This window comes from Canis aureus, chromosome 9 (assembly GCF_053574225.1).
Source record: "Canis aureus isolate CA01 chromosome 9, VMU_Caureus_v.1.0, whole genome shotgun sequence".
Lineage (NCBI taxonomy): Eukaryota > Metazoa > Chordata > Mammalia > Carnivora > Canidae > Canis > Canis aureus.
In genome coordinates, this window is record NC_135619.1 from 27,361,107 (window position 1) to 27,374,233 (window position 13,127).

The 13,127-nt window shown below is 35.7% G+C and overlaps 1 protein-coding gene across 3 annotated transcripts in view; it reads right to left on the reverse strand.

The window, feature by feature from the left end:
• MDGA2 (MAM domain containing glycosylphosphatidylinositol anchor 2) overlaps nucleotides 1-13,127 on the reverse strand; it is a 786,794-nt gene that overhangs the window by 199,966 nt on the left and 573,701 nt on the right. For all 3 annotated transcript variants that reach the window (XR_013386160.1, XR_013386159.1, XM_077909189.1), the window contains exon 7: nucleotides 11,181-11,510. Coding sequence is in view for 1 of the 3 variants with exons in the window: in XM_077909189.1 (XP_077765315.1) it covers nucleotides 11,181-11,510 (330 nt within the window). In the remaining 2 variants the exon portion in view is untranslated. The remainder of the gene's footprint in view (nucleotides 1-11,180; nucleotides 11,511-13,127) is intronic.

Genomic DNA, 13,127 nt, shown 5'->3' on the forward strand with positions numbered 1-13,127 from the left:
TAAATTAAATCACTAAAGTGGTTGTTCTGATGCTAGAAGATCTAGGATTCGAAAGTTTCTATTACCACAAGAGCAAAATGGTGACCAAACTATTTAGTCTATGGACCTAGTCTCTGTGGCTACTTCTATTCATTTCTCTGTTCCTACATTGATAATGGCAAATTGGTAATGTCATCTACAAACATAAAATTCTGAAGTGTAATCATAATTACATAAATAGTACATTATAGTGTTACTTCCCACAACTTTCTTCTCCTATAGGCAAAAGATCAAGAGTGAGTTTTGGTGTTATAGCTTTCAATAATATAACCTAATTTATATTCCATTCTTAAGTAAAAATTTGATGGAGACATTTATTGTCCATCAGTTAATGAATATATTCCTTTTTTTTTTTAAATCTTTTTTTAAATTTATTTATGATAGTCACATAGAGAGAGAGAGAGAGAGAGAGGCAGAGACACAGGCAGAGGGAGAAGCAGGCTCCATGCACCGGGAGCCTGACGTGGGATTTGATCCCGGATCTCCAGGATCGTGCCCTGGGCCAAAGGCAGGCGCCAAACTGCTGCGCCACCCAGGGATCCCCTGAATATATTGTCATAACTCTTAACTCTAGTAGATTATTGGTAAGTATTACAGTTTTAAATGAAAATTGTGAAACTAACGGTGTTCAGATCTCATTAGATTAGAGAAATATTTAGTTATTTAAAATTCAGAAAGTTCCTATGTCCTCATTGCTTGCATTTTAAAAGGATGATGAAGAGTATAGGAAGTATAAATTGGGTATTCTTTTGTATTTCTCATTGACCCATTCTTATTATAATGTAATCCAGGAATTTCAAAAAGTGTTTAGCTCTACCAAATAAAAAAAATATTCAACACAAGGAATAGTAATTATACAATAGCTAATTAATTACTGTTAAACTATAACCTGTAAGGTAGACATTTTGTTTTGGTATTTAGGGGAAAGAAAGTCATTTTTAAGATGAATAATTGGAGGAAAACTATGAATCCAATGTTATTTCCATAATTACTGACATTCAATTCTATGTGAGAAAATTCTAATTACAAACATGATTAATGTTTATTGGACTATTATAAAAATAAAGAATTAATTCAATGCAGCAAATCTTTGCATTTATGCCCTCCCAAAAAGATAAGTAGCAGAAACATTGATACAATTCTTGCTTCTGAAAGCAACTTCTAACTTACTGATAAGGCCAACTAAAATCATTTCAAATGTTCCCCATAACTCCTTTAAATGATATCATTGCAAAGAGAATTAGTATAAATGTTACTTTCTGTAAATCTCTATCTCCCACCCCCGCCTCCATTGTACTCTCCTTTTCTCCCTCTCTCAATTCACAATTCACTTGAAGGAAAATAAGAGCTGCCTCCATTATCAAAATCCATGTATCATTATTAAAGCATCTGGGACAAATATATTCTTTTACATGCCTCTTCATACTGATGAAGAGTTATTAAAGGTCCTAAAGATGCTATAAATATGTAAGGTTTCCCCTGGATATTCCCCAGTTCCACACAAACTAGGCACTCTTTTCCCCTGATTTCCACTGATTACTTTTTTTTTTTTTTCATTTACTCATGGTTTTTGCTTTTTCCCACCATTTTATCTTTGCTTCATATTCTCTTCTTGGATTAGCTCATCCAGTTCTAATTAACACAACTGCTTGCGAAATCCATGTTTTACTCATGACCTTTCTCCTGGTCATCAGACTTGATTTTTAAATTGGTCACCAGAAATACAAGGATGTCTTACCAACCCCTTGGCTATAAATAGTCCCAAATCGATTTGTCCTTTCAAACCTCTCCTACAACCTAAAATCTCTCACACAGAAGGTGGCATTACCATATTCTAAACAACTGGGATATAACATTTTGGAATCACAGAGGCACAGTATACTTTGGACGGGATGAAGAACTTACATAAGCAAGTAGTTTTCAACTATGTGTGTTTAATACCATTTGTAATATGTGTATGAATCTGGGTCAGAATATTTGTCCAAATATAATCTTACATAGAAGTCCTAATAGAGAGAGATGCTTAGATGTGAATGAATTTGGGAAAAAAGCGGGGGAGGGGGATAAATTCTCAGCTGGTTAGCTACCATCCCTCTGCAGTACAGTAGCCCTTGGAAATATTTCCCTCAAATTCTTAATTGTCATCGAAATGCCCTTTAAAAATCAGTTACCCAGTTGATCCCTTTACTCTATAGATGAAGAATTTTGAGGTCCAGACTCAAGGTTAATAAAGTTATTAAGTGGGAATAAGTGGTAATTACAAGTCTGACCCTAAGTCTGTGGCTCTGTACTACATACACTGCCTGATGACAGTCAGGCTCTCTCTTAAACTCATCTGAAAGCACTGGCCACTGACTAAATCACCTCTTGACAGGAGAGATCATGAGTGCTACTCAGGGCTTCATCTGATTCCTATCAATCTCTTCAGTTGAATAGGAGTCCTTCTGCCACCTCTCCAATTTCTACTTTTTTTTTTTTTTTAATGTTCCTTCTTTTCCATTCTATTTCCTCAAACTCTTCCTTAAAAATATTCCAAAGCTGTAGTGGAGAGAGAAAGAATCTAAGATGCCAAGAAGTCTACTGACTTCTCAGATGATGTTCATGAGTGAGGCTCCTGCTTTTTCTATTAGCTAAACCTTCTGTTATCTTTTCTTCTCTGATGACACCTCCACATAAAGGATTGCCTATCCCCACTGCCTTATCACTTCCTCACAAAAATTTTCTGTGCTCTCTCTCACATTATCTCTAAATGAAACTGTTTTATTTCTCCACCATTCTTCCTCTGTATCATTTTGGAACTCTTAACATTAATCCAGTGAGTAGGCCTCCAAACACCAATCTGATCATACCACCCCCATGATAAAACTCTTTCATCATTCTCGATTGAATGTATGAGGTCTAATTATATTCATTTCTTCTAAGATCTAGTGACAAATTATAATCCTTATTATTTTTAAAGGTTTTATTCATTTATTCATGAAAGACACAGAGAAAGGCAGAGACACAGGCAGAGGGAGAAGCAGGCTCCATGCAGGGAGCCCGATGTGGGACTCGATCCCGGGTCTCCAGGATCCGCCCTGAGCCGAAGGCAGAAGCTCAACCGCTGAGCCATCTAGGCCTCCCTCCTTATTCTTTTTTTTAAGATTTTATTTATTTGACAGGGAGAGAGAGCACAATCAGGGGGAGTGGAAGGGAGAGGGATAAGCAGGTTCCCAAATGAGCAGGGAGCCCAATGCAGGGCTCAATCCCAGGACCCTGGACGATGGGATCATGACCTGACCTGTGGGCAGACGCTTAAAGGGAGCCACCCAGGCACCCCACAAATAATCCTTATTCTTAATCTAGCTCAGATGCCATCTGCTCTATGAAATTCTTGCTGACCAGATTCATTAATTTCCTACATGTTTCTATATTTGTCTGATTGTCCATAAAGCAATACTAGACTTCATTTGCTATTAATGTTTTTCAAGTGTATTCTCACTAGGATATCAAATCAACTATGAATTAGATTCTGTGCATTTTTATTTCTTCCTATATCTCCTTACCTGTACTGGTTGTTGAATAAAACTTTTTTGGATTGAATATGCACTATGTTTCATTAATTAATCCTAGAATTACAGGTGACAGCTATACTTAATTTCTTTTGCTGTATTAGAATACTTGCTTTATTCCTGCCTGCACTGTCAGCTGACCTTGCCTCTCAAATTTAAATTTCCAAGCCTCAATCTTCCTCCACTTAGGGCAGTTTCTTTAGGGCTGAGAAACTGAAATAAAGGTCAGATATACCAGATGGGAAGGAAAAAATACTGATGAAGTGAGCCATAAATACTGTGTACACTTCTTGTAGTGGCTTTCCTATCTCCATTAAGAAAATTTCAGAAGTTCAGAAGGTTTTGTAAAGGCCTTTGCCTTAATTTTGTATAATTTCACAATTTCTCTCATAGGTCATTCAGCACATTTTATATGGTACTTGGTAAACATTCTGAAGGTATCTTTACTTTAAAAACATTCAAGCATGGGTATTTGACTATTTGAATGATTGTTATCAAAGGCAACACAGAACTGGACATAAGTTCCAGAGCCACAATATCCATTAATTCTACTTGAAAGTAAACGACAATAGGAAGAAGAATGCAAATAGACAACTGATATTTTCTCAAACTTATTTAAGGGCAAGTATAACCATCTGTATAATATGTTGCTATTTCTGTTATCTTTCTTTTATTATTTTAAATAATCCAAATAAAAGCCATAATAGCTATAGAAACATAGATTCCAGACAAGTTACCTAGCCACTCCCAACACTTCTAGGTTGTTGTATTTACATGTTTCCTTTGTAGAACATGTGCATCAGCCACTGAACAATGTAAGATTCACATAAATGAATAGAAGAAATAGTTCCAAACTATTAAATAATTTTTATAATAAAACATTTAATTTAAGGAGTAAAACCTTTTCTTTATTTATATTTATTTATTTTTTTATGATAGGCACACAGTGAGAGGCAGAGCCACAGGCAGAGGGAGAAGCAGGCTCCATGCACCGGGAGCCCGACATGGGATTCGATCCCAGGTCTCCAGGATCACGCCCTGGGCCAAAGGCAGGCGCCAAACCGCTGCGCCACCCAGGGATCCCTAAAACTTATTTTCAAGTAGGTAATGTTAAGCATAAAATATTCTTGTTGGCAAAATTTACTGTATCTAAATATGAATTTATATAGCCATGCCCACCAGACAAGCTACCATTAATACCATCCTTTACTAAAAGCACAAATTAATAGAATTAGATATCTCTATGAGTATAGATGAATGTAGCCCAATATTTCCCAAAGAACGTTCTGTGTACATAGTGATTAAAAACAGTATGTTGCAGTTCAGTGTCTCTCTGTAAAGTTCACTAAGTGCAACAGCAACTGAAGGATCTAAGTACCACAGTAAAGATATATGCTAGCCAAATTTAGTTCCAGTCCCAATACTGCAAGTGAAGAGGAAAGTCTATGAGAAGAAAGTGGGAAAGGCTGTAGAAGAGATAATTTACTGCTTCTTAGAGCAACAGTTCCCCTACTGACACACTGCTTACAATGTAGTGCTTCTTTCTGGCCTATATCAAGGACGATATAATACCCCTTCCAATGGGCACAGGAGTCAACTGCGAGAGGAAGTTTCAGTACTGAGAGAACCAGTCCTGCTGGAGGCCAGTGTGAAAAGTAGCCTATCAGCCATTCAGAAAAATACAAACTGACCTCATAATCAGGAGACTCTGAAATTCAGAGTGTAACTCATTTTTTTAAAGGTGTGTTTTGTTTTTTTTTCATTGTCTCCTCAGCTATCCAAAGAACATTTTTTAAATCCAGAAACAGATAAAAGATAGGTGGGAGAGGTCACGAGCAGAATAGAATGGCAGCAGAAAAATCTTATATATTAGGAATGAGATTTGAGCAATTTCAGGTAATCTCAGGAGACCCTGAGGTATAATTCTAGAGCTTGGACCACACTAGCAGATAATGATTAGCTTAACAAGGAACCCAACAAAATATACAGATGAATGAGGAATATTGAGACTGAGATTCTGTCTCAGTTAGTTATTTGTGGGTTTAACTTAGTTTCCTAATAAGTCCACAGAGTTCAGTTTTGTTATTATTCTAATTCTTAACAGAATTCTTAAATCTAGGTTAGATATTAGCACACAATGGCTGGTGGACAAAATACAGCCCACCACTGGATTTTGTAAAGTTTTATTGGAATACCATCAAGCTCATTCATTTTATTGTCTGTGGCAGCTTTCCCACTGTACCAGTGGAGTAGAATAGGAGCAAGAGAAACCACATAGCCCACAAAGCTAAAACTATTTACTATTTGGCCCTTCACAGAAAAAGATTTCTGGCCTCTGTTCTTCACCATTAATTTAGAAGTTATGGATTAAACTTCATAATTTTGGAGTCAAGGAAGAAAATGAATTTTTCTGGGTCCAGTAACTTAGGAAGCAATTACATAACTCTTGAATGCATGGAAGCTTCCTCTGATCAAAGCACTGTCAGATCTTACATGTGCTGGTCTTTCTTACGGCTTCCTGTTACATAAAAGGATCTATCATTCACTATAGTCATCCTACAGAATTTCAGTTTTAATCAGCAGAATTTTATGAGTTGCTATTCTTCCTTAACTGGAAAAGGGCAAAAAAGCAATCAGTGAACCAGACTTAATCATTTTTCTTTTGCCTTCCAGCTCATTAACTATTCTTTTTTTTTTATTTTTTTTTATTTTTATTTTTCATTAACTATTCTTATTAGTTGTGTATCATGTCCCTACGAGAACTTTCATTTCACCGATGTAAATACTTGTAAAGACATTTGCTAACCATCATAATTATAGTAACCAGTCAGGTACACAGCAGCAAAGCTAAGATTTCAAACTGATTTTCTCAATTGGTCACCTCTCAGCACCTATGTTTATGTTGCTGCCTCTTCTGGTTTAATCCCCTAAATCTAGTTCAATTTTCTGCTATACAAAATACTTCTGTATTCTAACAAGGAAGGAACAAAAATCATCAAATCTGTATTGAATCTTCTGCTCTATTTGCCCACCAGATGTCTCATTTCAGAAATTCCACAGAGCACCAGTCTCACTGTTTATATTTTCTACCATGATGCAGATGCTTCTGAGTTTCCTATAAACCTACAAGTTTGTCAGGTCATGCAGAGGAGTACGTGCAAGCCAAGGACTCTGCCACAGAGCAACACTGGAGGAAGCAATGGAATATTTTTCGGCAAACCTTCTGAAAATTAAATACCTATGATAACAATTATAGTTGTTCAAATGAGTAACAATCAAGTGAGAATATTTTAAGGGTTGATTTTAACAGATGCTGAAATATTAGGCATATTGTGCCTACTTTCTAAATAATCTGATAATTAGGTAATTTGAAAACTTAGTAAGGTCCTTAAGAGCAAACTCGTTCGTCCGTCACCACATGACATGGAGCCAGAAACAAAGCTATGATGCCGTAGAAGAATCTGCCAGAAATATGGATTTTGAATAGACAGAACAACAAATGCTTATAATAATCTGAATGTTTATAGAGTGAGAAAAAAGCTTCTAATGTTGAATTGTGACAATAAGATATAATCTATCCTCATGTACCATAGCTTTTATTATTCAATTAAATGCATGAGGTGAACTCCAAAATACATGTAGCCTTTCTCTTCATTTTTTCTAAAATCAAATCATTATCTTTTAAAAATATTAATAATTCTGTAAACTAGGACTTACCTTCCTGAGATATTTTCTATCTCTCTTTTTTTAAGATTTTATTTATTTATTCATGAGACACAGAGAGAGAGAGAGAGAGAGAGAGAGAGGCAGAGACACAGGCAGAGGGAAAAGCAGGCTCCATGCAGGGAGCTGCATGTGGGACTCGATCTTGGGTCTCCAGGATCACGCCCTGGGCCGAAGGCAGCACTAAACTGCTGAGGCACCCAGGCTGCCCGATATTTTATAGTTCTATTTTAAACGTCCTCAAAAGCATATTTAGAGATGTGGTTTTAAAAAAAAATGGTCTAAAAAAATGTCATTAAAAAAAAAACGGTTTCCTGGGATGCCTGGGTGACTCAGTGGTTGAGCGTCTGTCTTTGGCTCAGGGCGTGATCCCGGGATTCTGGGCTGGAGTCCCAAGTCAGGCTCCCTGCATGGAGCCTGCTTCTCCCTCTGCCTGTGTCTCTGCCTCTCTCTCTCTCTCTCTCTCTCTCTCTCTCTCTCTCTGTCTCTTATGAATAAATAAATAAGTAAATAAACAAATAAATAATAAAATTTTTTAAAAAGGTTTCCTAACTGTATTAGGCAGAAGTGCCTTATAGGACCTCATCCTCATCTTAATACATTTCATATATGCCTTTTAAACACAGTGGAAATTAGAATTCAGTGTTAAGAATTTGTATGACAAACAAAAGATTTAGGGCTTTTTTTTTTTAAGTTTAAATTGTCACACTGAATAGCTTACATTTAATATAATAGAAAATGTCTAACACACAAGAAAATCACTGACTACTTGAACAATCCTAAATTCCCCAAACTACTACTAATATTACTAGCAAAATCCAGAATCTAAGAGGTCCCCACATATTGACTTATATCTTAACAGTAGTCTCCTTCTCTTTGACGTTACTCACCCAATCTAAGGGAATTTCCTCTGAATCCTGTGTGGTTCATAGAATTAATATAGTCTAAGATTTTAAACATGCTATAGCTTGTTCATTCTCACTGCTCAAACTCTACCCCCAGGAATATCTATATATTTCATGTTAAATCACTGCTTTAGTGTAGTCTTTTACTATGTGAGGATAAAAATAATTCTTTAGATACCAATTGAATCGCACAATCTCAGATCTATAAATCTTTATACTGTAATCTGGTATTCCATTCTATTGTAATCAAAATAGAACATCAAAGCTGGTTTTGGCATAAAGATAGATTATGCTTTGGTTAGGGATGCCTGGGTGGCTCAGTGGTTTAATGCCTGCCTTCAGCCCAGGGCATGATCCTGGAGTCCCTGGATCGAGTCCCACGTCGGGCTCCCTGCATGGAGCCTGCTTTTTCCTCTGCCTGCGTCTCTACCCCTCTCTCTCTCTCTCTCTGTGTGTCTCTCATGAATAAATTAAATATTTTTTTAAAAAAAGAATATGCTTCAGTTAAACATCATCTTCTGCAGGCCTTTTTATCAAAATACAATCCCCAGCCCCATGACCATGCCCCACCTGTGCAGCCTCACTTCAAAGGGCCCTGTGCATAAATTAATGCCTTGAATGTTGGGATCATGGAATTCTTTGCAAGTTCTGAACAAGGGATCTGCTTTATATTTTCACCAGACACCACAAATCATGGAGCCATCCTGCCCCTAAGAGTGATAATAGCTTAAATCACAGTATAAATCGGTGTACTGAATAACTTTTCTTTAAGTCAGTAGGGAATTACAAGAGTGGGAAGAAACAGTTCAAATGTCTATCTTTCAGAGGAAATGGGAGGAAAGAAAACCTAGAAGCTACGTGAACAAATTAGCTCATTTCTTTATTTAACAATTTTTTTGAGTACCTGCAAAGCACTCTGTATTGTTTCAGATGCTGGGGTTGCAACAATGAGCAATACTGACAAAGACCCAGCCTTCAGGGAGCTTCCACTCCCAGGAGGAGATGGAATAACCAAGTCGGCCTGTGACGGTGGGCGACAGTGAACGGGAATGCTTTGAAAGAGGACTTCATATATCTCCTTTATCTCTACCTACTTTTGGTAACCAGACGAAATAATAACTGCTTAAGAAATTTTACTCATTATAAGTAAACTTTTATTACTAAGAAGCATTTCTCGAATATTTTTTGCTTTTCTGATCATCGTTTGGCATTTTTCTTTTAGGATTTTTAGAAAGTTCTTGAATCAATGCTAGTTATCTTCTCTGCCATTTACAGTACATAGTTTGAAATAGGTAAGTAGTATAATTAAAAATAAATGTTAGAACTAATTTTGTAGATATTATATAATGCTCCTTTCTTCTGCCCATTCCACACTCCCTCTTTCATTTGTGTAATGTTGTATGAATAGTGCTACTATTAGACAAGTCTGTCTAGAAAGCAGCATGGATTCTTTGGATCTGGGTTTGTGTTACTGGTTCTGAAACAATAACAACAAGCAAACAAAAACATGCAAACAAAAAAAAAGCAATGCTCACAATTCTGGAAAATCGTCACTCATAAATAAGACAGATAATGTTCTCACTCTTATAGGAAATATCACTGTTGGATGTCACCTAGCACATTATTGTAGGCAACCAATGGGTATTTGTTGACTGAATGAAAAATTCAACTAATGATGACCACGCATATCAACAGCTCTCCATTAGATGTCCTAAAATGAATCTATCTCCTAGTGCTAGAACCAATTTGGAAATAAAGGTTAGATGATAGTTATTATTAAAATAGTTATTTTTTCCTAGAAAGGGATGTCTGTCCAAACACAAGTAACTTTCATCACTCTAATCTCCTTATACATTAGCCGTAGCTGATAAAAAATGTAACATCTCTTGGAAATAATGCAGAATGGTGAAGAGTAAGCACATTTTGTCAGCCTGAAGAATGGACCTATATCCCTGATGGAGTAAAATCAATCTAGTGTGCATTGCAATTTAGAATCATGAGACAACACAAAAATCAAAGGTCAATCTGTTACCGTACGAGAGTCAAAATGCCACCTGACAGGAAAGGAAAAGCAGTTTAAGTGTTCTCAAAACAGTATGTCTGCCAGCTACATTTGTGCTCTCAACACATAGTATTCACCCTAGAATTATATAAAAATCCTAAATTGAAATTCAGTCCGGTAACAAGCTGGCATCACAAATAAAGCTACTTTGGTGTTGTCCGGATGCATACTGATTGTAGTTCATGGGTCACAGGATTTTAAAATATCCTAAGAGGTAAGCCAGTGTGTCATCCCATACCATATCCTAGAACTTACCTCATCGACAGATGTATATTTCATTGAGGGAAAATAGATAACATTTTTCACTTCTAACTTTAAAAGAAGGAATTTCACTCCAACATACTTTTTCATTTAACCATTCTCACTCTGAAGAGATTCTATCATCACATTCTTCAAAAAAAATCACATGATTACAAATTTAACACCTTTATTGCTGGAAAATACATTTCTTATAAATCTTATACTTGAATACTTTTAAATTATCTCTCAGTATTTTCTTCTTAGAACTAAACATTTTATTTGTTTAACATTTCCAAAATTTGCCTTAGCTTTTTAGGCATTTGCTGCTTGACTTTATGAATTAATATAATTTTAGAGTCTACAGAGGGTTCCTAGCAATTTAAAAAATCTGTCATTTAATCCGGGAGCCTATACCTATCATAGTCAAAGTATCAATTTTATTTGCACTATTTCTGTAAAACCTCAGGTAAATCTAAATCCAAATAGAAATAACAGTGTCTTTTAATATGATATTTATCGGGCATTCAGAACGTTAGGATTTGGTTGTATGAAACTTTAAGAATAATAATGACCTTAGCTTGGCTGAAGACTTTTGTTTGCTAAACGTAAAGAAATTATTCTCAATGCAAACATCTTTTGCATCACAAACATGCTTCTTACCTGTGCTGCTGGATATATTAACATCAATACTGATATCAGATATTCCTCCTCCCTTCAGAGATGCTACACATGTGTATGTCCCAAAATCCGTGAATTTTAAATCAATGATGTCCAAGTTTGTCGTTCCCGGAGAGACATCAGGATCAGTCTGTGTAATAACCATTCTCTCAGAACTTCTTAATGGACGACCATTTTTAAACCAACTAAATGTTAACTCCTCAGAAGGAACAGCTTCTACTTGGCAAGATATTTTCACCTCACGCCCAATCTGGATGTTGTCATCTTTGTGATAAGGATCTGGTGTGATCCAAAATCGTCCTTTTTTTAATGCTAAAACATAAAAATTCCATAAATAGTTAGTGTTACTTCCATAATATTAAGGATTCACTCACTTTAGGTAATCATCTCTGAGCTGAAATAAAGTAAAACAAAATAAAATAAAATGTATATATGTTTCTTTATTATTTCCAAGTGCTGTGCTAACATGTTAGTAAACCTCTTTTAAATAATCTGGAAGTATCTGAAGACCTAAGTCAGTTAGAGACACTAAACATGATTTTTATGAATTGGATAATATTTTCCAGTGATAGAAAGGATGCTTTAAGTCTATAAGTGATATTTAAATCGGTTGCCATTGAATTTTGAAAAAATGATGTAACTTATTTATATAACATCATTAGGTATTAGAGTTAAAAATAATGTGGATCATTAAGCCCAATTCAATATCTATGCCATCCCTTAATTATGGAACAATTTCCCAGACAACTCAAATATTGCACAAATGTTAGATTAAAGAAAATTCTTCTAAGATTGTATCTACCTGCTGATCAAAATTTGTTAAGAATTGAGTCGGTTCACATTCGTAATGCATTTTTATATACTGAAATAATCTGAATTGAAAAAGAAAACTGTTTTCAAAACATTTGCTGTGACTGTTCTATTTCACCATACATAGATGTTTCCAGTTGAAACTGTTTGCTGGCTCTCTCCTGCAGATGGCCAGAAGAAACTCTCAGCAGATGGTTTGGAAAACATGCTGTGTTTGTATCCTAACAGTAGAGCTTTCTGGGTGCAAGGTCAGGATTGTTCTCACAACCTGTCGCAGTAGTGAAGACTACCAGAGGCTTCTGGGGGAGCAGCTACTGTCTTCTAAGGGCTCCACCTCTGAACTTTGAATGATACTGTGGGATTCAATAAAGAATAGGGTTTGCTCCTTTTTCTGGCAGTGATTCTTATACACACATTCTTCTCTTTACTAACATCCTACCCATTTCCCTCTCTCTTAATATTACTTTGTAACTCTGTATGACAATATGTAGAATATGCACTGCAACATAATTAGCAGAATAAAATATTGTCCATCCGCTTTTTACCATTAAACCATATATAAGCGACAGCAGCAAAATGATGTGAATTTAGAAGACCCACAAATATTGGAGGCCTTCTAACTGCATTCTGGGTAACCTTCCCTGAGTTTTCCCTAGCTCATTCATAAAGGTCAGGAAATACCATGGAGATCTGCAGAACTGTGTAAGAATGCATTAGAGATTAATACAGTTTTAATCTTAAAAATTTTGCTTTTAATTTTTTACTCGTCAGCTGCAAGTATTTTCGTTTGCTTTTTTTGTTTGCATCTTAGTGAGAAGAGATAAATGAATATCAAAAATGATGTTTATATCTTTTTATTTCTTCAAGAAAAAATTTATAGGGCTCCTATTCACCACTAGGTACTAGGTGTGGCTCTTATTACATGAGAAGAACAAAGCAGACATAACCCTTACCTTCATGTATTGGTACAGCAAATTGTGTACTTATAGATTATAGTCCAATTTATCCATCTGACATTTATGATACTCATGTCTAGGGTAACCACACTCTGTTTCTATAGAAAAATTTATGCCTAAATAAAAATTTTAAACAGACAATTCTTAATTTTAGTTTCTTTTT